The 27173-nt window shown below is 35.3% G+C and overlaps 1 protein-coding gene across 1 annotated transcript in view; it reads left to right on the top strand.

Moving 5' to 3' along the window:
• The first annotated feature begins 253 nt into the window (after positions 1-253).
• LOC120636056 (sterol regulatory element-binding protein cleavage-activating protein) overlaps positions 254-27173 on the top strand; it is a 31796-nt gene continuing 4876 nt past the window's right edge. The window contains exons 1-19 of the mRNA XM_039907325.1: positions 254-629; positions 1327-1439; positions 2817-2924; positions 3314-3422; positions 4526-4712; positions 5047-5192; positions 6311-7498; positions 8611-8819; positions 10241-10397; positions 11030-11123; positions 12076-12236; positions 13683-13765; positions 15579-15619; positions 16604-16731; positions 18786-19149; positions 20446-20632; positions 21658-21762; positions 22823-22932; positions 25056-25203. Of these exons, the coding sequence (XP_039763259.1) occupies positions 511-629; positions 1327-1439; positions 2817-2924; positions 3314-3422; positions 4526-4712; positions 5047-5192; positions 6311-7498; positions 8611-8819; positions 10241-10397; positions 11030-11123; positions 12076-12236; positions 13683-13765; positions 15579-15619; positions 16604-16731; positions 18786-19149; positions 20446-20632; positions 21658-21762; positions 22823-22932; positions 25056-25203 (3757 nt within the window). The 5' untranslated portion in view covers positions 254-510. The remainder of the gene's footprint in view (positions 630-1326; positions 1440-2816; positions 2925-3313; positions 3423-4525; positions 4713-5046; positions 5193-6310; positions 7499-8610; positions 8820-10240; positions 10398-11029; positions 11124-12075; positions 12237-13682; positions 13766-15578; positions 15620-16603; positions 16732-18785; positions 19150-20445; positions 20633-21657; positions 21763-22822; positions 22933-25055; positions 25204-27173) is intronic.

Raw genomic sequence — 27173 nt, 5'->3', positions numbered from 1 at the left:
TGAGTTCAATAAATGACTTACTTTTGCATGTTTAATTAATTTCGCATTAGCCCACATCCCTGATAATTAAACTGCTAATCCACCCATACCGTGCTGGCAACACAAAAACAAATTGATACCAAAGACAATATTGATAATTGTTTGGTTTGTATCTTCGTTGAGTTTTGCAAAGGAATAATTTTGTGCACTCTTTTTTTACAACTGGCAATATATGACAAAACGTCGTAAAACATCAACAGAGAGCTGTCAAAATTGCGTGGTGGTTGTTCGTGTGACTGATGTAATATTTTTTAGTGCAAAGTTGATGTAGCGGTATGTCAATACATTATGAACAATACCCAAGTAATAGTTCTTATTGTAACTGGACATGCAATCATCCGTGATATTCGCTTCTGTAATAACCTAATTACGAATAAACATCGGTTGTACTTCGTGTGTGACGTTAACGAATGTGCAATGGGCTCATGAATTTCCTATTCTTACCGCGCAGTTTCTAAGACTTTATCAAAAATGGCAGGGTCCACTTTACCGGAAAGGGTAGCACAGATTTACTATACGTATGGTCTCTTCTGTTCCTCGTACCCTTATATAGCTATCAGTTTAGCACTCTCAGTTGTTCTATTATGTTGGTGAGTAGTGCTCTACTGTTTTATACGATTTAATGATCTATTTTTATATATATTATTATTACAACACATTTGTATCCAGTTTTTATAACTAGAATCCACCTTAAACGACGGCAATGTGACTACATTGCCGTCATTTAAGCGGTTTTCCTGCAGTAGTGAAATATTTTCATTAAGCAAAAAGTACTTAAACATGTCATCCATGATGCCAAATTTCATTCAAATCAGATCAGACATTTTGTATGATTGTGCAATTAACACAAATGTCCTAATCTCAACAAACTTTCACATTTACAATATTACTGTGATAACATTTAGTTAATCTTAGGACAGGTTTGTAAACACTTGGCTTTTAAACAATTAACAAAATAAACATTATTATTACCAGTGTTTAAAATAAGAAATCAACAAATTTACAAATCACATCCGTCTTTATAAATACATAAAAACTTGCATAAAATAAGCTGCAGATTTGTTGGGTGCTTATTTTAATGAAAAGACATATCAAGATTATTATAGCTAACTTTTGAAAATAAATTGTTTAAGACTTACCCAGTATGGGGCAGCTTGGTGTGTCTATGCTGTAAAAACCCTAATTCCCAAAAGTTCCTCTCTCATACCGCTGCATTAGTAGATTAAAAGACAGAAAGATTAATGATGTGTATTCCTTCTAAAACTACTATCTGTATTTATGTTACAGCTATCCACTACTGAATGTACCGTTACCTGGAAATATACCGACTGTTGTAAACATGCATCTAAATAATCCTCAAATGAACCCTGACTGTAATGGAAATAATTGTCCAATGACAGGTATGAATAATTTGATATTAAACTACTTTTAATATATAGGTTTGTGGTAACTACTAAGCTCTTAAACCTATAGACCCTAACTTAGGGATAAGTTATTTATTTATTTATTTATTTAACTCTTTATTTGTATACCACAACATTTAAAATATAACAAAAACAGAAACATCGAAAGAAGTAGTAATACAAAAGGCGGCCTTATCGCTTAATAGCGATCTCTGCCAGGCAACCTTAGAATTAGGAAAAAAAAAGAAGAGGAGAATAGACTGCTGGTGGTACAAATATTAAAATACATACATGCAAATAACTACATGCTAATACATAAACTAGTGTGCACAAATAGATAAAAAGTAAATAATATAATAAATAAATAAATATAAAAATAAACTAATATATATAATAACAACACTTACATAATTAAATACTTTAACATACAATAAATGAGTAAGTACATATATACATACTATTAAAAGTCGTTTACAATATAATGGGCCTTAACTGCTCTTTTAAATATCGCCAGTGATTTGGATTGTCGTATGCTCAATGGAAGCGCATTCCACAATTCTACAGCTCGTACGCTAAACGAACGCTTATAAAATTTTGTCCTATGATAAGGCATACACAGCGTCAGCGCACGGCACGATCTTACACCAGATTGCTCACCAAGAAAAGTGAACTTCTCTTTTAAATACGAGGGAGTATTTAGATGAAATAACACACAGTACAGAAGAGAAAGTACATGCATATCCCGGTGACGACGAATAGGAAGCCACTTGAGTTTTTGTCGAAATTCGGAAACATGGTCATATTTGCGAAGGCCAAATATGAACCGAATAGCAAGATTTTGAAGACGCTCAAGTTTATTAAGCTGATCCTTGGTCAGATTAAGAAAGCTTGCATCCAAGCTTGCAAGTTAATAGATAGTAAATTGCAATCTGTGTATAGCTTTTGTTAAGGTTCAGTTTGGGCATTCCTAGGATAAAAAGCCTGCTTGTCCTGTGACATATGGTAAAAATAATCACTTAGAGATCATTTACAACACCAAGTATTCAAATCTAATATTTTATTGCTCACAGATTTCAAATTACATGTTACTATAATTTATTTTCATCTATATATTATTACCTAATTTAAACATCAAATAAAATCGATTTCTACATTGTGTTTAGGTGCAAACAGGTATAACTTATAATTTTCTACTTGATTTTTTTATGCCAAATATTCATACATTTGTTTATACTCTTCATTTTATTCTGTTTGAATAATGAAATAACAACTTTAGTATTATTCAAAAAGTATCTTCGTAGATCTTTTAAATTATTTATTATTTTGCAGTCAGGTAAAGAAAATATAAAATTATAACAAAATATTTCATTGCAGGATTACCATTTCAGTTAGACCTATTACATAATGAAACACATAAACTTCCCTATGTTTGGGTGAAGGACAAACCATTGCTCTATATACATCAAATAATAATTAGAATCGGTAAGTATAATTTTAATATACCTCAAATTCATTCATTAATTAACCTTCTTTCATCTTTGTTGAATTTATGTTTTGAACAAATATACTTTTGCATGGTAAAGGTATGTTGTGTTCTTATCATAGCAACATATTCTGGTCAGAAAAGCTAGCTCTGTGCCAAATTTTATAAATATTGGTAAAGCTGCATAGCTGTTTAATGATAATAAACAGTCAAGCACATTAGAATTAGTAATGATTTTCAGTGTCACAATCATTCATTTTCATACATATACATATGTATATTGCAAAATGAATGATTGTGGATCATGGAATTATTATAAAAGTTTATTAAATTGTATACTCTTTTGTAGGTTCCTGTTTTTATTCACTTATTTAATTTGTTTTTCAAGGTGTCTCTCCGTGGAATAACAATCTTAAAATGTGGGATGCTTTTCGAGCCCCTCTCCAAGAAGTGTTTAGATTATTAGAAACTATTCGCAATCATGAAGATGCTGACACGTAAGTTAAAATTACCTTCAAACACATCTTTGTTTCCAATTTTGAGTTGAGTTTGAAATGTACATTGTAAAATCAGATTTGTTTACATTATTAATATGCAACTGCGCCTCTAACAATAAATTGATGAAGTATTTTTATTATGAATTTTGCACTTGCGAATCATGCGTATTATTAAGCATATGCATTAGACAGTCATTTCAATATGTGTTTTAGGTTGGCACTTGCAATAAATGATTATGAATATGTATGCCTTAAATGCAGTCTGTATTTTTTTTACTTGGAAGTGGCAGCAGCATCTCAAAAGTAACTAAAACATAAACTGCTTGTAAATAATCATATTCTCAATAATCATTTAATAAAAAAAAAAATTTTGTTTATTTTAATACTACAGGAATATTTGTTTAGTTGTGATAATGCTATTGAACCTTGTTAAAGCTAAAAATCGCTTAGTGGCAAGGTTTTGTCGGTAGGGTGAGCAAACATACCAGACAAGATCAAATTTAAAAATTATAATTTCTAATAATTTTAAATAGATTTTGGATTACAATTATATTATGATGTACTAATATAATTATTAAAACATTTTAGATTACACTTATTCAGTGTGTGTACCTAAAATTAATTGCTGCTGATTATTTTATCCAATAACTGAAATATTGGTTCTATTGCGAAACTTGTGATTGCAAAATTAAATATTGTATTATATTGTATAGACTTTAAATAAAATAGAAAGGTAACAGTGAAAAAGCATTGCGATCCCCTACTTATTATACATTTGGAAGTCAAATCGGTTAACTTTGTACATGCATATAAAACGGCGATCACGTTACGTTACCTACCCCCTGGTATGTTTTGGGTTTCGGTTGGAAACTCAATCAGCCAAATTTGAAACCAGCTTGGTCTGATAAAATCCAATTTTAAACCAGTGAATGCCTGAAAGAATTTATTGATGTATTTTTGATGTATCAATGTTGTATATAAATAAAGCTGATAATACCCAAGCACTATCAGCATTGTCCATCTTTCAGTCATGACTCAAACTATTTGTTCTACGCACCTTTATCCTAATATACGTTAGGTTTATGATGGCACCTTGTTGACAGAAAGGAAACCCTATTGCAACACTGTTACCAAATTGAAGGCATAAAGCGAAAGGACAGCAAGGCAAGTGTGGAACGTGTGTTGCCAGAATACAGCTGCCTTCTTCTCTCACCAGCTAACCTCTGGCAACAGAATCTTCAATCATTTTCATTAGATGCCAACATAGTCAACACCGTGTTTAATTACCAGGTTAGTTTGAAACAATTGGGTTTGATTTTATGTGGTAATCATACTTCTAATTTCTCTTATTCAAAACCAATCTATCTACAGCCAATCAAGTCAATGGTTAATTATGAGAGATTTATTTTTTTACATGATGTTATGATGACATCAGTATAGATTTATTTTTCATTATCATATGTTATTTCACACTGTATTGCTATCAAAGTATAATATGTACAATAAATATGAAATCTAATCAAATCATTTGACAATCAATTAAATATTTCTGAAGATGGCACGTTATTTATTAAATTATTTTATGAAACCTGTGTAAATAATTATAAGTTCTCGTATTACATAGAATCTCCAAAAAGGCAAAGTGTCCATAGCGGAAATGGCGTTCGGTATGCACCTGCGTGACACGGGAATTAAACGATATCCGCTACGTGCACGTCCCCGAGTCCTGCAATACGCCGTCACCATATTTTACCGACACGCGGACCAACGGTAAATTTTAACTTTTTTTTAATTCCACTATAAGTTAGCCTGCAATCTAACCTTGTGGTAAGCGACGATGCAGTCTAAGATGGTAGCGGACCAACCTGTTAGGGAGTATGGCAGTCCCAATCGGTTTCTATGCGATATCGTACCGGAACGCTCAATCGCTTAGCGGCACGTCTTTGTCGGTAAGGTGGTAACTAGCCACGGCCGATGCCTCCTACCAGACCAGACCAGAGAAAATTCAGAAATTGCCTCTGCCGGTAATAGAACTCGCGATCACCCACTTAAATTCACAGAGCTAACTGTTCCGCCAGGGAGGTCATCAAATCTATTTATAACAATATCTACATATTACAAGTTTATTTAACTCGAATTAATTTAAGGAACTCTGATATATATATTTACAGTATATAAGTAATATGCAGATGTTCTTTGATAGTTTTTTCTTTTGAATACGGTTGTTGTAAATTTTATAAGATTAAGGATATATATAAATTGCCCGATTTAATCGTCCGCGTTTATTGCTCTTCTTTACAAATCCCATAGGAACCGTTTGTTTTCTGGGATAAAGAGTAGCCTATGTTGCTATCCGACCGTTCAACTAACTCTGTGCCAAAAATCAAGTTGATTGCTTAGTTAGGGCGTAAAGGAAAAACAAACGAAAACATTTTCAGATTTATAATAATAGTAAGGATATCGTGCATTTTAAGCAATTAAAATATCACTTGCTTCAACGGTGAAGGAAAACATCGTGAAGAAACCTGCATGCCTGAGGGTTCTCGATAATTTTCTCGAAGATGTTTGGTGTCCACCAATCCGCACTGGGCCAGCATGGTTTACTACGGCCTTAACCCCTTCTCACTGTGAGAGGAGACCCGTGCATTGCAGTGATGAAGATGTATGATGATGATAATGATGATCACAATCGTCTCTCTTGTTTAAATGAGGAATAATTTTACACATTGACAAGTTAATTACACGTGTTGGATTATTTAGCGATTGAATAGTCGGCCCATAAACATATCGTGATTTAAAAACTATGAACTTTAAGAGGCTTTTTCTGATATTATCCCATTACCCATTCAAAAAATCTAATATTAATGTAATTTTATGCATTATTTCAGTTACATCAACTCACTGTCGAAAAAACTAAGGGAGATTTACCCACTGTATCAAGAAACATCTCAAGCACATTCGGAAGAAATGACTCTAGTTTATTACCCCGGACAGTTCAATTACCATGAGCTGATACCTCTAATGATTGCCTTTGTTGGATTATTTTTATACGTTTACTTCTCTGTGCGAAAAATTGAATACATAAAATCCAAACTTGGACTGGCTGCCTCGGCTGTACTGACAGTAGCTGGAAGTCTATCGATGTCTTTGGGACTGTGTTTTTACTTCGGATTCTCATTGAGTTTACAAGGAAAAGAAATATTTCCTTACCTAGTGATAATTGTGGGACTCGAAAACATCCTTGTATTGACGAAGAGTGTGACGTCAACCGACTCCAGGCTCGATGTTAAAATTCGACTCGCTCAAGGCCTAAGCAAAGAGGGTTGGTCGATTACCAAAAATTTACTCACGGAAATTACCATTCTAACAGTCGGTCTGTTTACATTTGTGCCGTTCATTCAAGAGTCTTCAATATTTATGATTGTCAGCCTCATTTCCGATTTCTTCATTCAGATGGCGTTCTTCGCCACAATATTAGGCATTGATGTGAGACGAATGGAATTCTTTCCCGATCAAAATTCAAAGTTTTATCTTAAAGACTACTTTAATGCAAACAATGCTTTCAACTGGCAATTCAATACGGGGTATTCAGAAGAGACAAATATTTCTCCGCAAAGAATGACGAAGTCCAAATCACATCCGAGATTGAATGGGTTGGCTCAGAATAGTCCCACGGATGTAGTAGCCAAGAGAAACTCTAGTCCGGGAGGACAAGACCAGAGAGTGCCCAAACGAATAAGGCTTGTCAATATGTGGGCAAGGACGAGGTTCTTTCAAAGAGCTTTTATGCTATGGAGACTTGTCTGGATTTCTATGATCGTTTATAATTCCGGTGTGGTGGACTACTTTATTGCGCCGGCGGAAAAATCTGATGTTAACGCGGAACACCGTCCGAGTAAAAACACAATAAGCGAATGGAGAGACAAACAGTCACTGAGTATGGTATACAACAACAGTGCCCGGCAGCCTTTAGTGTTCTCGCCCTTACTGGAAACTACCGCGTCGGATAAAACAGTTGTAGAAGCAAACGATACCATTTTCCTGAAGCATTCGCCTCATTACCGGACGTCATCACGGTAAGATTTTAGAATTAACTAGCTTTTTAACCAAATAAATTTACATAAATATATTTTACGTTTCTCTCCGTCTATGATCAAAAATCAAGTTTATTGGTTGCTCAGTTAGGGCGTGAATTAAAGACAAACAGACAAACTCACTTACGCATTTATAATTTTTCACCTCTTTAATGTTGTGACACTATTTGTGTTTTGTGCACAAATCAATAGTATCACTGCGTCTGGTCCAGTGCAGTAATAGCCCAGTAAGTACAGTGGCGGTACTACCATACAAGCCGAAAAGCCGGGCTTACGTTACAATAAATATATCTCGACTATTCCGAAATGAAATTAACAATATAATTGAAACTTGATAGTAATGAGGATATAAATACAACCCACTACAGCCGAACTATCACTATCGCGCTCTTCGCGTGTCTTCGTACGCGATCGGAGGTCCCGCTTTGTCTCGCTCAACACTCATTTGTCTATGTATTTAGCAGAGACAATCTAGATTATTTAATAATTTAGTATGGAGATCAAACGCCAGATTGCGTTAAAAAAAGTTAGTAAAGATGACAAGCGAGCGAATTGAAACAACTTCACGCGTGTTATTATTTGTTTTACAACTAGTAGACACTTGACAGATTCATGATTATTGATTAGTTAGGAGTTTATTATTGTTTTTTTGAGTTGAATAGTGCATTTTACTGGTTTGTTTTCTTATAAATTGGAGTAAATATTGTTAAATATGACCTCAAATTGGGTACAAATTGTTTCTGTGGCGAAATCAAAAAATAATTGACAAAGAAGAGGTAAATATTTTTAATTTATTAAAAAAAAAATACAGCTCACCCAGCTTCACCGAAACCTACGCCAGACTTGTGTCTTTCTCATACTAAGCTCATAAAATACATCCTAATTGATCTGTAGAACTCTGTTTGATGCTCCCATTCTAACAAATTGTTTGTTGGTATTGCAAAAAATCCAAACTTTCCATGTATGTTTATTGTTTTATAATTTAAAAAAAAATATCAAAGTGAAAGTAACGAAAAGATCATTAGAAATGTAAGAACAATGGATTTTGGTAGATAGATGTTTTGATGTAAAATCATTTTTCATATTCACGGTAGACTGTCGCCGTACCATTGGTCGTCGATTCTCTCGCAATACAACGAATCAGTTGCGGGGCGGTACGTGGTCGTACTTCCTCCGGTGTTGGTCAGCCATCGCGTTGGGCCGGAGCTAGCCACCGGGCTACGTCATCCGGACGAACGTGACCCGCCACCGTTACGTTGGCAAGCACTTGCTGCGGCTTTGGATCCTATTGATATATTGCCTGGTGAGCGAAAACTCTACTTCTTTAAAACTGACCTCTCATTATTTCCACAGGAAAAAGGACAGACTGTTGCCTGCCACTTAATGAAAATTAAGCTTAATTTGCTATACTCCGCGAAAAGATGGAGAATCCGCTTAATGTCATTTATAATCTTCAATCTTTACGCTCCACACGAAATAGATCTTAGGCAATGTACTATCTACACAGGTTTCGCCCCGACACCACAGCATCCTCTGTTGACTTTACAATCAATAATTGTTAGGTCAACCTCTCCTGAGGATGCTCCGGTTTCGTACCCTCTGTACATTGTCGAAGATCCGTTTGGTGTAGAGTATATAGATTGTACAAAATTATAAATTACACCATACAGATTCTCCTATATTTCGCGGAGTATTGCAAATTAAGCTTAATTTTCATAATATATCATAGAATTCCACAAAGTAACGCCTGCTTCTATCCAGTGATGTCACTTTGTTTTGGTCTCCAGTGACAATTTCCAATTTATCGCAAGTTCAATTTGTTTTCGCGGAGTATAGAAAATTTAGCCTAAAGTCCATTGGTTAAGCAATTGAGATAAACTAAATGTTCTATGCTACGCCAAAAAAAAGGAGCATCTGTACGGTAATAACACCGCACAGATTCTCCTTTTTTTATAATAGCTTCTAACTTTACACTCCACAGCAAACAGATATTCGGCAATGTACATTGACAAACCGGAGCATCCTCAGGAAATGTTGACTTATCAATTGTTTATTGTAAAGTCAGTAGAGTAGGCTCTGGTGTCGGAGCGAAACCCGAAAATAAAATATAGTATCTTCAAATTTTATTGTATTAGTATATATAATTTTGTTAGTATTTAGATATATTGAATATCCTTAGTAGTAATTATGTAGTATATTGTATCTTTATTTGACCTATACCACAATTAAATCATGTTACTCAAATCCTGGGGTAGCTGGAAGAGATCTCTTATAGAGATAAGCTTTCCTTTGCACTCTTCATGTATCTTATGTTCACAATCACAATTTATTGTACAAAAATAAAAAATAAATAAATAAATTTCCCTGCTTTAAGCGGAGTATAGAAGTTAAAATTCAACGATCGCAGGTTAACAAAATTGATGTTATAACTTAACATGTTCGGGCTACAATCGGCCATTCTATTAAATTCCATTTAAATAGTAATAATAAACATATGTCAGAAAAAAAGGTATCAAAATTGGGAAAATTAAGCTTAATGTTCAAGTAGGTAAGTGTATCAAGGAATTCGGATTTCCGCAAGTAAACCTTGCTTCTATCCAATATTTAAATCCAGAGCCTTGCTAACTAAAACTAAGTAACTAACTAAAAATCTAACAATCAAATGAATCGCGCCTTATAATACCATGTCAAAATATAGTTTAATCTTAATAATCAATTTTCCAGAGTTCGAATTGATCGATACGAAAAATCAAGCGCATCAATGGGGAAAAGGCCAGGAGCTTCCAATCTATCCCACAACCCCAATGGAGATATTGCTGCTCGCCATACTCTGCACCATCAGCATAGCTGTCATCGGTTACATGATGGTGGTTCTTTATAGGTAAAGCTATCTACGTTTATTAAAACTTCAAAAAATAAAATAGTGCACAAAAGGTTTATCGCAGATTAACCGTCGCTGATTCTTTTATACATCAAGGAAGTGTGAGGTATTCAGGCTTTGTTAGAATCTAATACATCTTGTATTTATCTATTATATAATATCAAAGCTCAGCTTATCCGAAATGTTCATGTTCTCTATATAGTGTCTATATTCTCTTTGGATTGATTATACTTGCATTTTCATGGAAAAAATTTCTGGCCCTAAAGTCATTCCCCATACTAATTTCTGGATAGAGCACAAAAGATCCTGGAGGGTCGAAGTGCATCCGCTGAAGCGGGCCTCATTACAAGTTAGATAATTTCTGGATATCTGACATACACACTTTTATGCATAAGAGGCATAAACAGCCGTTTTACTCTGCTTAAATTTCGCATATACCAACACTTATAGAGAAGTTAAATGTATTATTACCACCAAAGCTACGCTAGCTAAGTAAAGCTATGAAAATGAAGCGAATCAAATTAGTTCCTTTTCATCCATCTCTGGCTATATAATTAATTTAGGTTATCATAGTCTAGTTATAGAATCAAATTGAGATTTGGTACGTTAATAATTATTTAATATGAATACAGATGCATTTGTTCGAAACACTATGCGGAATGGCGCGCCTCGTGGAACGAAGATAGTGAATATAAGAGGATTATTGAAAATGAACCAGCTGTTCAGGTAAACATATACAGCTTACACGTGTTATTACCCAAGACGGATTGTAGACAGTGTAGTTTGGCAGTAGAGATTATGGTTTTTTTTTCTAAGTAACTGTAGTGTAGCTGGCGTATTATATGGGTCCCCGGACGAGCTCTGGACACAGGGTGGCACGTTGCAGGACGTGTTTCTCGCGTAAGTGTTTTCCTTATATAGTCGATGGTTTTCAACTTACCATCAGGTTTTCAACTTGCCATCCACCGTCAATTATAATATATATGTATATATATACTAGTTGTACCCTGCCACGCTTCGCTGTGGCACATTTTTATGGAATGTTTGAGAAATGAGAAACAAAACAAAGAATACATTACATATAAGTTTAATTTTGCAATATTTGTGGATATACAATTTTTTTTAATTTTCCACTGTCTGCGTAGATATAAAGACTCGCGGATATGTGACTGATGCAAAATATAGATAAAAACAATCCTTGATGCGGATTAAATATGCTAAAATTTCATATCGATTGGTGCAGAATTTTTTGAGTTTTTGAAACGTACACAAACCAACATAACATTTATATATATATAGAGATAAATAATGATAAATAAGATGAAATAAAATTAATATTTTAAGCAATTAAAATATCATTTGCTTCAACAATGAAGGAAAACATTGTAAGGAAACCTGCATACCTGAGAGTTGTCCATAATGTTCTCGAAGGTGTGTGAAGCCCACTAATACGCACTGGGCCAGCGTGGCGGACTACGGCCTTAACCCCTTCTCATTGTATGATGATGATCATGAGGAATAATTTCCGTGTGAGCTGAATTGCGCTTATACGCAATAACTTCTCTTATTATTGACAAAAAAAATAACTAATGTTTATATTAAAAAATTAAAACCTCGCCGTTTATACACACGACGCCTTATGGTTACATAATCTATTAAATAATTCTGTTATTTGCAGTTGGTAATGGAAGCAGTACCTTTAGTAGTGGCAGGTCACAGTCAAGAAGTGGAATGTCTTGTGACAGACGGTGAAAAAGTAGTCAGTTCGTGCCTTCAAGGTAACATCAAAGTGTGGGACTCGCTCAACGGAGAAATCATCACGAACATTGACCGCAGCGCGTAAGTGTGATTATTAAAACCTAGTGCGCATGAGGTTTCCTTAACGCAACGCGAGAATTATGGCCACGTTCAGGTTTCCGAGGTATCAAACTTTTGTACTGTTTTTGGTAACGTGTTAAGAACATATACATAACCTCTATTGGCGTGTTGCACATTGCTGAGGTGCTATGCGTTGCGTTCCGAAAGAAGCCGATTGACCTTTTTTTAATATCTCAACAAATTCCGAGCAAGTGGGAGAGAATATCATTAATATGTAAATGATTCTTCAATTACTTTTTAGTCTTTAGGAAACCAGGACGTGGCCGCCATTTTGGAAAAAAACAAAGTCGTTGGACTGTAGAAAAGCCAAGCTCCATAATAAAATCTTTAAATCCTTCACTGTTACGTCAGGCCATTACCAGTCCTCTACAGGGCACGGATCTCCTATAAATTGAGATGGACTTAGGCCGTAGTGCACCTCACTGGCCAAGTGCATATTTGTAAGCTTCATATGTTACATTAAAGCCTAGAATTTAGTAAATTATAGTGAAGTTCGAGAAAAGCCCCGGCCAAAATAGAAATTATTGGAAATCTTTTTGTTCAAAATAAGACTTTTTTTATCAGTAACTAGCTGTTGCCCGTGACTTCGTCTGCGTCTGATTTTGTTTTTTGATGTGGCGTTCAATTTAGTTGTAGTTCTAAAAAAATTTAAAGTATTCAGTATCGCTAAGCCTTAAATGAGGGGTTTGCTGCGGTCTGCATAAGAGTTCTGTCCTCTAGTACCAACCACATTCAGATCTACACAAAGTTTAGACACAATTAAACACATATTATAACCTTTGTAGTACAAAAATAATTATTTAAATCGGTTCTAATTTGTCGGAGTTATGGTGTAAAATCGGCAAACACTTTCATCCCCGCTCCCAAATTAACCGAGCTTAATGTCGGGATAAAAAGTATCCTATATTACTTCTAACACTTCCAAGAATATGTGTACAAAGTTTCATGAGTAGTTTTTGGGTGAAATCGTAACAAACGCGACATTTATAATATTAGTAGGGATTCGTAGGGATAATTAAGAGACCAATCAGATGGCCGATGGTAAATTGAAAACCATCGCCTAAAAACCGAGTCACAAATCGCAGGGCATGCAAGGAGCACGTCCTGTAACCTACCACGCTGTGTCCATCTACTTGAAGCCTGGGTTTTCAGCCCCATCGTTCCCTTTACGAAAATTAATACTTCCTACTTCTCTTATCTTTTGTAATTGTTAGAACTACTACTTCATGTCTATTTCGTATGCTATCTCTATTTTCGTTTCTCTGTCTACGTCTACTATTATAGGATATAATAACCTTTTATTCAACTTTGAACAATTATGATTAATATACACTTACAAGTGAATTTGAGTGTCAAAGACAAAGTTACCAGTGTCTAGGAGTTAAATACATGTGTTGAACTTTCCAGGTACTTTAAACTTCAAATGGACCTCTTTGAGAAGGTCACCTCCAGAAGAAACTCAACTAGTGATCAACAAATCACAATTCAGTGTAAGTTTCATTTATAGTGGTGTTACCCTGCTTTCTTAGTCAAGGCTGTAGGTTCGATTTCCACTACTGAAATATGTTTGTGTGTTGAACATAAATGTTTTTCAGTGTCTGCGTGTTTATCTGTATATTATAAGTATTTGTCTATATGATTCATAAATATATTCATCAGTGATATTAGTACCCATAATACAAGCTACGCATTTTGGGGCTAGATGGCGATGTGTGTCTTGTCATAGTATAATTATTTATTTATTTATAGACAGGTGTTTTTCTTTATTAAATAAGCATAATCCTGTAATACAGGTTTTTACCTAAATCCGGGACAGTAGATTTTAAATGGCACCATTACATACATTTATTACATACACACCAATATAATTTGTGAGGCACGCATTTGTTTGTATAAATATTATAATAACTACTTTACATTTTAAAAACTGTATGTACCTACATTCTTGTGAATAAATTATTATTATTATCCAAAGTAGTAGAGTATCAATAAAGCAGGTTAGACAGACCTTGTAGTGACCACTGTTGTTAAAAGTGATGTAAATTTGGGAATTTACAATTCCTGAATTTTCTCTGGTCTGGTAGAGCTTCGGCTGTAGTTAGTTACCATCCTACAGACAAAGTCGTGCCGCCACGTAAATAAGCGTTCCGTCACGATGTCGGGTTGAAAATTAAAAAGCATTCATATTCAAGCAACATGTATTTTTTGATCACATCAAACAATGCTCATATTATGTATAGTTTCATAAATTATGAATGAAACCAGTTTTATTTGTACTCCAAAGAAAAAGTAGATACAGAGACATTTAAAGCTAGATTTCATAGCATTTGCAAGTCCAACTTCGTAATTAGATGGTTTTCTTATTGTAACATAGAGCATAGTACAATTGTGGTTTTACTGTGCTTTGTGGTTTTTGTGGCACGTTAATATGGACTGATATGCACGTCAATGACAAGTGCACATAGCATTGACAAAGCGTCATGTAAACTTAATTTGACAAAAAAAATAACACAAAATTTAACTCACCGATAAGTGTTTTATGAGTTTTTTTCTAAAAGCTGTGGGTGAGTCATGGAAGATATCGATGCCAGGATATCTTTTTAGATAACTCGTTGTATTTTACACAAATACGTATAATAGGCGCTTGTTTTCCGAAATGGGATTCTTTAGTACATGGTATATGAAAAAAATTTGTGGATTTGCAACTTCTGGCGTACCGGCGCGGGACAGTCAGAGATATATTTGATTGGTTGATGCCAGTAGCGCCTTAATGGCTATACAAATGTATGTATTATGAGAATGGGTCAGACATAACCTTCAAATACATTAAGCGCTGACATCGAATAACAAAGAACTAATTACAATAATATAAAATTAATAAATTCAACATAGAGCCATTGTTTCACTGTGCTCTGTGGATTTTGTGGCATGTTGTAATACAATTATTTCATGTATATGTAGCGGCTTAATGGCTATACAAAGTTTTCTTTAATAACAATAACTAATTACAAGATGGCGGTGCAATTCCATTTGTGTAAGTTGACTATAAAATGATTTATTTTTTATACTGTCAGCTTATGTACAGTGTACACCTATTTGTAAACTCAGCTACATTATTGGCATGTATCATAATAATGCTGATCTATGTGTGTGTATAACAATGTTCTCTGCAACACTATTTTTACAGGTTTAATCTGGTTAAAGAATCTGAAAATTTGGTACCAGAATATACAAATTGTCTTGAAATTACATTACCGTCTGAATCACATCGCAAAATATTAAAACTTGTGTTTTTTGTTCCAGCATGCAACTGTCCAGATCTAGCAGCGCAACCGATATACGATGTAAGCTATACGAAATTTTTATTTTTATTATGCAATGATATCGGAGCTTGTTGGCTGCCGTACTGCCGCCATGCTTACTTTTACCGCCAAACGGCCCTGCTGTTTTCCGGTCTGAAGGGCGTGGTTGCCGGTGTAATTAAAGTCACTTGAGGCACCTACGCCTACGCCTCCTACGCCTCGGGTTTATGGAACAGGGTGGCTCTTTGTAGACGTGTTTCTTGCATGCGAAATGCTGCACTGGTTATCGGCGATGATTTTCCACTTACCGTCAATAGGACCATCTGCTTGGCCTGTCCCATATATCCCATAAAAATCACATTTACATTATTTTTTTAAGTTTCACACGAAGTGATAATTGGCCTTTTTAAACAAGCGAGTAAGGGGCCGTTTATAAAACACGTGAGATCTTTAAGGGGAGTGGGTCGAGTCATATCTCATCTAATCTTACGTTGCCGTGGGCTCGGCAAATATCACGCAATTTTTTTGTTCAATTTTTATCACACACAATTTTTTTGTTAAACTCAGCAATATTGATTACTAGACTAAACTAGTCGTAAGTAAAAGCACGCAGCAACTTCTTTTCTTCTTACAATAACAGTAACAATTAACAATCCATCACGTTTACGTAAGAATCCCACATCCCACAAGATTAGAGGATGGGGGAGGGGGTTAAAAAAATCTATCGACATCTCACCAGGGGACAGAAGATTAAAAAAACACCTCACTTAGTTTATAGACGCCCCCTAATGTAATGTATTAAAAAATTAAACTAATTTAATGATATATAATAACGACCGTAGCTTCTTCTGACTCAAAAAAATTTACAAAACCATATTTTTTTTATATATTTCGGCTTGTTACGAGATCTTTTAATATTTCTCTTTCACTATCTTAATTTTAAAATTTCCTTTCGATACCTTTCAACTGATAATTTTAAACTTGTAACAGCTTAAACTATATTCATTTGGTAAAAATACTTTACAGAACGTTCCGAGACTCCGAAGAGGGATAAGCAGTCACTTGAGCAATTTACGATTTCAATCTAACAATAGAGATTCATCGTATCTATCTCCAGAAGAAAACACTAGATATCAGTTTGCCAAGGCGTACAGGTAATTATAACCACAGTAAATACCTACCTTATGATGAAAGAAGATCACATGAATGAATGATTGATGCGTTTGAAAATAATGGAATCATAATAAAAACCCATCACCGGCCCACTACAGGGCCTGGGTCTCCTTCCGCAATGAGAAGGGGGTTAATGCCGTAGTCCACCACGCTGGCTCAGTGCGAATTGGTGGACTCCACACACCTTTGAGAACATCATGGAGAACTCTCGGGCATGCAGGTTTCCTCACGATCTTTGCTTCACCGTTAAATCGAGTCTTATTTTAAATTGCCACTAGGCTGGTGGCTGCTGGAATTAAATTTGTAGGGCTAGTATCGCCAATGTCAGAAAAGGTAAGGAGTAATATACTTCTATTTAATGTGTCGGAAAAGAAGTACTAATAAAGTAATAAATATATACATATATATATATTATATAAATATAATATATTCTACGACAATACACACAACGCCATCTAGCACCAAAGTAAGCGAAGCTTGTGTTATGGGTACTATAGTCGGAAAAATGTAATAGGCCCGTTTTGACATTTGTGCAAGACCATAGAAGGTAACTTGGAACGAAACTGAAAGAAACAAAAAAATAAAAATAAATTACATACAGTGTTTTAAAAAATACGTAAATTTTTTTGGGACGTTAAATAATATGAAAGAATATATCGCGAGTATTCTTTTTGCGCTTACTTCATAGTAGCATGCAATTTATAATTGTTGCGAAACGTTCCGAAAACAGTTACGTTCTCAGTCTTTTTTTTTTTATACTAGAGCTGTAACCATTTTTTTACTGAATATCGAAATTAAATATTGTGTAGTTATCTTTACTGCAAAGAATGAGCTTGGTTCTCAAAATGGGTTCTAAATAATGAGTCTGAGATGATGTATCTGACCAAGCGGCACATGACTGAAGCGTCCCCGCGCGCGCTGCGCAGTTTTTCGTTCCTCATCTTGTAAAGTTGACTGTGCGCTCGTTTAAGTTTGATATATATTGTTTAGTATTATGTTAACTGTGGCTCTTCTATTTTGGACATTAATTTAAACATAGTGATTTTACTCGATTTTTGTGTTTGTTGTTATATAGTACTAACTCTGTTTCAACATGTTGAAAAGTGGACGTATAATCAACAGCCAGTCACGCGTATTGGTTGTGAAGTTAAAGGAATACTTTGAACGAACGAACACTTTACAATACATAATAATATCAATCAAGTACTGATACAAACTTGAATTGATTTATCGTGAGTATCGAGTACAGAGTCTTATGGTTCCATAACTAGTTACGTCGCGATGACAAATGTCAAAACGGGCCTATTACATTTTTACGACTATAATATGACTGATAAATATCTTTATGAATAATATACATAAATATTTATAATAATTGTAAACATGTTGAATAGAAGCAGGCGTTACTTTGCGAAATTCGATAGAAAACCTTGAACCAGGCAAATTTGCCATTTATAATTTACTTAATATGTAATTATGCACCACTCAAAGCAGAGTGCAACGTGTGATATTTTACTACTACCTACTTTATATGGTATCGAAGGAACTTTTACAAGTTATGTGCGTTTTAGATAATTCAAATATCAGACGCTTCAACAGTTTAGAAAAATCGTGTGGTTAGCTGTATGCCTGAGAGTTCTGTATAATTTTCTTTAAGGCGCGTGCAGTCCAACCCTCACTTGACCGGTGTGGACTACGGCCTAAACCCTTTAGATCGTGGGAGGATTCCTGTAATGGGCCGGCAATGGGTTGATATGAACTTCGGCAATGTACCCCACTAAACAATTATTCATTGTAAAGTCAACATCTCCTGAGGATGCTCCGGTTTCGGAGCGAATCGTGCGTAGAGGGTATGTTGCCGAAGATCTGTTCGGTGTGGAGTATAAGGATTGAAGTAATTATAAATTACACCATACAGATTCTGCTGCTGTTCGCGGAGTATAGCAAATTAAGCTTAATTTTCATAATATATCATGGATTTCCGCAAAATAAAGCCTGCTTCTATCCAATATTTTACGATGTGACTTTGTTGCAGAGACCTCTATTACACCAACCAAAGTGAAGTGACCGAAAGGACGAATTCAGACTTAATGAATTTAAACGTAGGCAAACAAGACTCAAGTGCAACGAACGTTAAGGACAATAGTAGTGAAATAAGTGCAATTACATTAAATACGTGCACCAATTCTCTCGGTAGCTTGAGAAATAGAGGTGGTAGTAAGATAAGCAGTAGTAGAAATAATAATTGTGATATGGAAAGTGCTGCGAATTCAAACTGGCGAGCGAGAGCTATGAGTGAATCTCCTGTATGGTGTATGGATTTTTGTAACAATCTCATCATTTTGGGCTGCTCCGATGGTAGACTGGAGTTCTGGGAGGCGAACACTGGAAAACTTATTGTGAGTATATTTTAATATTTTTTTTAACTCACATCTCCTATTTTTAACCCCCGACGCAAAAACGACTGGGTGTTATAAGTTTGATGTGGCGACGACACCGAACGACCGATTTCAAAAAAAATAGGTCGGTATTTTTTCACAATTTCTTCAATATGTATATCAAATGAAAGGGCTTGACTATTTAAATAGTGCAAATTTTTAATCCAAGATGGCCGCCACTACAAAATGCCGCAGTATTTTTTTTTCACAACTCTCTCAATCAATTAGGTTTTTGAAATTATATTTGTATATAATACCACGTTTATAAGGTCAAATTAATATTTAAATGTATTAAATTGCTTCCTTTTTATTTATTTAGACTTAAAAAGTAGTGTCTAATATTCTAAAGGGCAATCTTTTTCATGTAAGTTATAATAAACAGGTCTTACTTGAATAATTTTTTTAAATAGTTTTGCTATGAAAGGAGTCGTGCAAGAGCTTCAATAATACTATGTAAGTTACATAATATTATTAAAAAAACCTTTAACGACTAAAAGTAGATGGCGGTACCGTAGTTTTTCAATGGGTCTATTTTGTTTTTACGTTATTCATTTGTCTAACAAACCGACTCCGCTAGTGATAGCACTGTGGTCTACGAATGGAAGGTACCGGGTTCAATGCTCGGTAAGGGAACTTTATATTAATTTTTTCAGATTTTCCTCTTGTCTGTTTTAGTCGCTCGTGGTAAGTAACCACCTTACCGGTAAAGACGTGCAATTAAATTATTTAGCATTAGTAAAGCAGTTATATTAAACCATAGTGTGTTAAGTATTCTTCTAACAGCCAATTTTGACAGCCAATTGGCGCAGTGGGCAGCGAACCTGCTTTCTGCGTCCAAGGCCGTGGATTCGATTCCTACAACTGGAAAAATGTTTGTGTTATAAACATGAATGTTTTTCAGTGTCTGGGTGTATATTATACGTGTATATTATTTTCATAAAAACATTCATCAGCTATCTTAGTACCCATAACACAAGCTACGCTTACTTTGGGGCTAGATAGGCGATGTGTGTATTGTCGTAGTTTATTTATATATATATTTATAAAAAAGGAAAAAAGGAACAGGTTAGCCAACTACCATCTTAGATACATCATCACTTACTTTACTCAGAACTTAGTAAAACGAACTCTATTAAAACTGTATAGCAGACATTTGGCTTAGTTGAAATAAGAAACTGTAAAGACATTAAAATAAAAAAATAAAAAGGAAAAAAACTCTTGCTAAGTGGGCCTTACTCTTTATTGATATGTTTCCAGTGTGTGTGGTGGTTCTCGGAGAGGCATTCGAGCGGTAGGGGCGTGACACACGTCCGGGCACTGTCGGGTGCGCGGAAAGTGTGCGCAGCATCCTTGTCCGGCCACCTCACGCTTTTAAGACTTGACGCATTCAACGCAAGGTCCGGCGCGCACGTCGACTGGCGATTCAGCACCGCCCACCGAAGAAGTAAATAGCATTATTTTTTTCAAACATGCTTGGAATTTAAGCATTATTTTAACTATCTTCGAGATAAATCATCAGCGGCTGGCGAAAGTAATATGAAAATACATATGTCAATATACTATTTTCATACAACAATAAAACAGTCGTGGTTTAACGGCCAAATAAATTAATATTAAACTTATATCTGGACAGCCGGTTGGCGCAGTGGGAAGCGACCCTGCTTTCTGCATCCAAGGCCGTGGGTTCGATTCCCACAACTGGAAAAATGTTTGTGTGATGAACATTAATGTTTTTCAGTGTCTGGGTGTTTATCTGTATAAGTATTTATGTATATTATATTCATAAAAATATTCATCAGCAATATTTAGTACCCACTCATACACATACGGTCTTCAGTACCCATAACACAAGCTCCGCTTACTTTGGGGATAGATGGCGATGTGTGTATTGTCGTAGTATATTTATTATTTATCTATCATCGTGTAATTAAAAAAATGGAACGATCTTTAACCTCGAAATTAGTTCATAAGCGAAATTAGCATGTAGCGTTTACCTTTAAATGGTTTTGCATAGTCTGTGTAATGTATATATGATAAGGAATATTATTACACATAGCAACCAAGGAGGTAACTTACCAAAGGTTTTATTTCAATTTCGAACTGGCCTTATAATAGAAAGGTGTTTATTGATTAAACAAAAAACATAGTACACACTTCGCGGAAAAAAATATTGTTCGTTGATTTTGACAAGTAATTGCAAAAATTATACATTCAACAACTAAATAACAAGTCTTTCGGATACTTAGTTTTAATTTCCGCGCATTATTTGAGAAAAGTACTAATAAGTCTTGGTTATAATTAAGCATTGATGGACCTACGTATATATTAATCAATTGGCCTCGGTACACATTTAAACCTTCGAACATCCATGCCTGTCTTGCTGGCCGCTGCAGTAACAAACAATAACCTCACTAGTTTCCACAATCCTTCTTTGCCTGGTTGACTAATTATACAACTTTGTGACGACAGCACACAAAAGGACAGGTTCTGCGGAGTCGTTGGGGATCACACACGGCTTGGAGGATCACAGAGGGCGGATGAGCTTCTCCTACGACGCAGACAGTGACAGCGATGGTAAGTACCAACCGCTATGGCGCGTCTCTCTCTTGATACTTTGGTTACTTTTTTGACAACTGGGGCCATTCAAATTAAAACGTAAGCAGATTTACTGCAATTATTTATTCCCCCCTCCCCCTCGTGAGCAAAATTAAGCAAGGCTTTTGCCCCCTCTCCCCCTACTTACATAAACATTGGTATATGCATTTTTCTTTTGCGATAATTTTATGAAAAAAAAAAAAAACTACTGCAAGGATCTATAAATACTGCTGAAGTTATCAGCATCTAGACTCCCACACCCTCATGTCATCAAAAATAAGCAAAACAACGACCCCCCATCCCCATATAGTGCTTACTTGAATGGGGGCCTACTTTACTTATAATTTTTCGCTACTACCAACAGTACAGGCGAGATTGATAATCTTGATGAAACTGGCTCCGAGAATGCTATGCCGAGGATGGAATGCCATCCATTCGAATTCATTCATTTTAACCACGTCTGTTTGGATGTATCTTCAGTGCTAGGTTTTACTCGTACCTATTATACGCTTCATGGCGAAGCGAATGAACCTATTTCGCTTTTTTTTTTCTAAAACACATTCGTTATCCTAGAACACTTAATACGCACTTCATTTATCTTTAGCAGAAATCTCTAGAACAATAACTGACAGCCGATTGGGTCAGTGACCCTGTTTTCTGAGGCTGTGCGTTCGATTTCCACAACTGAGAAATTTTTGTGACATGAATGTTTTTCAGCGTCTGGGTGTATATCTGTCTATAATAAGTATTCGTGTACCTATATCATACATAAAAATATTCCAGTCTTCTTAGTACCCAGAACACGAGCTACGCTTAATTTCGGGCTAGATGGCGATATGTATATTTATTAATTTTTTTATAATAACTTACATTTACTAATTGAGGTTATTACTCCTTTGTGCTTTAGAGAACCCGTAAAGTTTAGAGATCTGTTCTTATCACTTTCATTTTTGATGACCGTAATCGATGAGTTTACGTGCTCTCCAAGACAGGAAGCTAGACAGAACCTGTATCATAATTTAAGATAATAACTTTGCAGAAGTGGTTTGCGTTCCCACTGCACACTGCAGACCGCATCAGCAGCCCATCACAGAAATGCACTCAGATGGCGGCCGCATACTTACTGGTGGACAAGATCACGTATTAAAGGTACTTTAAACATCGGCACTAGTAATGAATTTGAATTTAATTAAGATTTTCTTCCGAGCACAATAGTCCATTTTATCTTATAGCGTGTTAACGTTATTCGATAAGCTTTCATTATCATTTTTCTTTTTATTTCGTCTTTCCCATTAAACCTTCAAATTCAAATTCATTTATTTGCTTAAAACATGACAAAATATTATACATGTTTAGTCGCAGTCTACGGCATGCAAATCTCAATTATCTCTACCACTCAATTGAAAATATATTAAAAATAATAAAAATTGTACAAATTGTGAAAGAAAGTCATATGTACACTACTATGATAGAATTATAAGGTGTATTAGCTGTATGTCATAATCAAAAATAAGAAAATAAAAAAAATAAAATGTCTGAATAAATGATTCGTGGCAAAGAATTATTTTACAGAATAATAACACTTATCCACCAACCAGTCGTGTTATTTAGCTTTGAACTTCAAGAACGGTAACTCTTTTAAAGTTGTTGCTAATTAATTACAAATGATTATCATACAATGATAACAACTTTTGGAACAGAGCGCTGTTTTGCATGGTGGATACTATATTTTATTTTGATATCGGGTATTAAATGATACTACATTTCCCCAAATCTCGAAAAACTTACTTCTGTACCTTTTTACGAAGCATGCGGATTCGAAGATGTATATACCCGGTAGCGTTAATAATTTTAGTGATTATAGATGGGTTTGCACGATTTCATTAAACTTCAACCTTGCAAATAGAATAAAATTTTGTTCTTAGAATCTCTGAAAACGAAATTGAATCGAATTGTAAACTTTTTTTTAGGCTTATGAGTCAATACACAAACGATTAACAACTATAAGGTTTATATGCACTGTACGTCGAAATTCAATCTTAATGAATTATGGTGAACGCTCAGTATTCAGTGCACAAAACTTTCTTCTTTCTATTTAATGAACCAAATAGTGTAACCGAAAAAGTATGTTTACATTTATTATCTTTTATTATTGAACTTTGTTTATAACAGTCCTATTTAAATAAAAAGAGGTAATAGGTTAGAGTTTCGTCGGTCTAGGCGATTACGACCCCACGCACCTCTCTTACTTAACGTAGCTATGTACATATTTATTTAGGAATTTCATAATAACTTGCTTTAACGGCAACAAAAACATCGTAAGGAAACCTGCATGCCTGAGAGTTCCGCATAAAGTTCTCAAAGGTGTGCGAATTCTACCAACCGCATTTGACCAGCGTAGTCTCATCATATCAATCCATTACCGGTCTACTACAGGGCACGTGTCTCCTCCCACAATAAGAAGGGTTTAGAAGGCCTTGGTCCAGCACGCTGGCCCAGTACGGTTTGGTGGACTCCACACACCTTTGAGAACATTATGCGAAACTCTCAGGCATGTAGTTTCCTCACGATGTTTTCCTTCGTCGTTGAAGCAAGTGATATTTAATTGCTTAAAACGCACATAACTTAGAATAGTTAGAGGTGCGTGCCATTCGAACTCCGCCCCCGAAAGGTAAGTCGAGCTGGTTGTGAGGTAAGCGACGATTTGCACAGGTAGACCAAAGCTTCGAGAGTTAATAAAGCAGTGGGAGTAGATAAAATTCTGTCCTTTCCCTGGCAAGATAAATATCTTCTTCCAATGTTTTGCCTATGGTGGTAGCTTTTTTATGTAATAGTAGATGGTTCAGTGTCTTAAGTTACGGGCGCTGGGATAAATCCCGGGCGTAGTGAGGGTATCGCATCTAGAATCCTGAGTTTAGCGAGGGTTTTAGGGGCGCTCAACTAAGGCAGTGTGAAAAGTAGAGTATTCAACGCAGGGTACGTTGAATACTCTTCTTTTCACACCTCGTGAGGCAAAAAAGTGAACTCTATGGTTCGTGCTTCACAGGCACTAGTGTGTGACAGGGACGCCATCATACGTTAGAGCGCGATAGCAATAATAGAATGAACAGATAAGCCGTTCGATGTTCCTTATTCAAATCATAAAAGCCAGCTTAAGCCTATAGAATGTGTTGACGTACTTGGCCTTTCAATACTAGACTATGTAATATAGACCTTTCCATTATAGGCATTGTCGAGCGAGTGGTGTGAAAAAAGAATTTACGTTCTTTCAGGTTTTCTCAAGTGCTGAGCTGACGCCGTTGTTTACTCTTCACGGCCATTGCGGACCTATTACGTCTTGCTTCATTGACCATGCCACGCCTACCATAGCGGGCAGCGGGTCACAAGATGGACTACTATGCGTCTGGGACTTACACACAGGTTTGTTATTCTTTACTATGGTATGGTGGTAACTTGCCACAGCCAAAACCTCGCACCTAACCAGACCAGAGTTAGTCCAGAAATTATAAAATACGAATTGCCCCTGCTTTCATTTCTTTCATTTAATACCAAAAAGCTCACGAAAGCCAGGGTGGTCGTCAAAAACGTTCTTAGAAAATTTACTACTAAACCGAGAAGGGAAGATAAGAAAAAAAAGAAGATTCAAAATTCATTTATTTCAAGTAGGCCTAAGCATAAGCACAAGCATAAGCACTTTTGAAACGTTAAGTCTTTCTGTGTGTAATGACTCTACCACCGGTTCGGAAGGCAGATTCTACCGAGAAGAAGCCGGCAAGAAACTACATTACATTACTACATTTTAAAATTCATTTTTCTACCTTGTAAGAGATGAAAGCGGAGCCGGATGCTTCCAAGCAACCTTGACATTGAGAACGGAAGAATTTTTAATAAGGCCTTGCGGTTTGTTCCGTTCTCATGGGCATGAATCTTATCTATGCTTTGTCTTAATAATTTTGACAGCTGGTAGTAGAGACGAAGTATTGTACGATCCTATTCGATTTTCGATTGTCCTTTACATAGAACTTGGAATCGATTGTTTCATGGCAATGGTGGTCAGATTATACACCCTGAAGTTAGCTATAAGGTTAGACAGTGTACACTTTGCTCATTGGCTCATTCCGGTGATTTAATTGATTCACAAATTTTAATGTTCAGTGAATGTTGGTGGACCCATAATGAGATAACTAAATAATGCGTTATAGTAAAACTTTCAATGTATTAAACGCCTTTTTTTATCGTTAGTGTCGTTTTCTCTACAAACGTAGAATAAGGCGAAAAATAAAAATTACTTCTAACGCGTTTACATAAGTACAAACACGCTTTTTTTCTTTTGTGGTAAATTAATTTCCATCTATGAATTTTTCATGCTACACGATTGGCAATAATCATATATAATTAATTATTTCTAATTTAAAATTAAAATAGTTTATATATAATAGTATTTTATTACAAATAAATGCGTGTAAAAAGCCTTAGTATTTACATAAAATTATAATATTTTGAGATACGAGTAATTAATTGTGTTGATTGAATAATCGATTTATTTTTGATTTTGATAGTCTGTAGTTGTTCGTAATGCGTTGCATTCACTAAGTGAGTGGGCGGTACCCATCAATCAAGTACGTCTTTATGTGTATTATATTATACCGGAAAAGAATATTAAACTTTTCGGGCATGCAACTGCCAAAATTATCATCCTAAATAAGACAGAGTGCATTTATCGTTTACTGCCACAATTTTGCTGACTAAGTATTAGTTGTTAGTTTTGTTTTATTGTGCATCTATTAACACTACTTTTTTCGTTTATTTATTAATAATATAATATTAATGTATGTAACGGACTTAGGTCCTAGTCCTTAGTTCCTACAGTCCTTAGTTCCTTAGTTTAAACTAGATGGCGCCACTCGTTCTTTGTCTCGCGCTATCGTTGTGTTCAACTCAAACTATATAGTCTGGAGTAAATTAATCTACTGCGTCGTATATCCCAATGTGACTGTGCACGTTTTAACGGGCCTATCACCAATTATTGGTTGCTACCTCTAACTGTTTTTATACAGGAAATAAGTGCTACTGATTAGATTGACGATCATTGTAATTGTTAAATAGTGTACGTTGCGGCAGGCGGACCCCCTTTGGGGCCCTTGCCGTGAACGGACCGTTAACAGAGATAAGCAAGTACTAATATACTGTGTTATTACCCCTTGATTTACGTGTTTCCTTTGACACATTCTGTTTTCCGCCTACCCACGACTACATGTATAGATATATTTTTTTTTTTCTCTAAAATTTACAGCTTATAATAATATATATTCATTTATTATTTTTATGTTTATTTCATACGTATTTTTTATGTTTTTGTTATTTATGTATTCGTATGTACACACACCGAC

This window comes from Pararge aegeria, chromosome Z, assembly GCF_905163445.1.
Source record: "Pararge aegeria chromosome Z, ilParAegt1.1, whole genome shotgun sequence".
NCBI lineage: Eukaryota > Metazoa > Arthropoda > Insecta > Lepidoptera > Nymphalidae > Pararge > Pararge aegeria.
The sequence above is the reverse complement of the archived record's forward strand: the minus strand, read 5'-3'. Positions and strand labels throughout refer to the sequence as shown.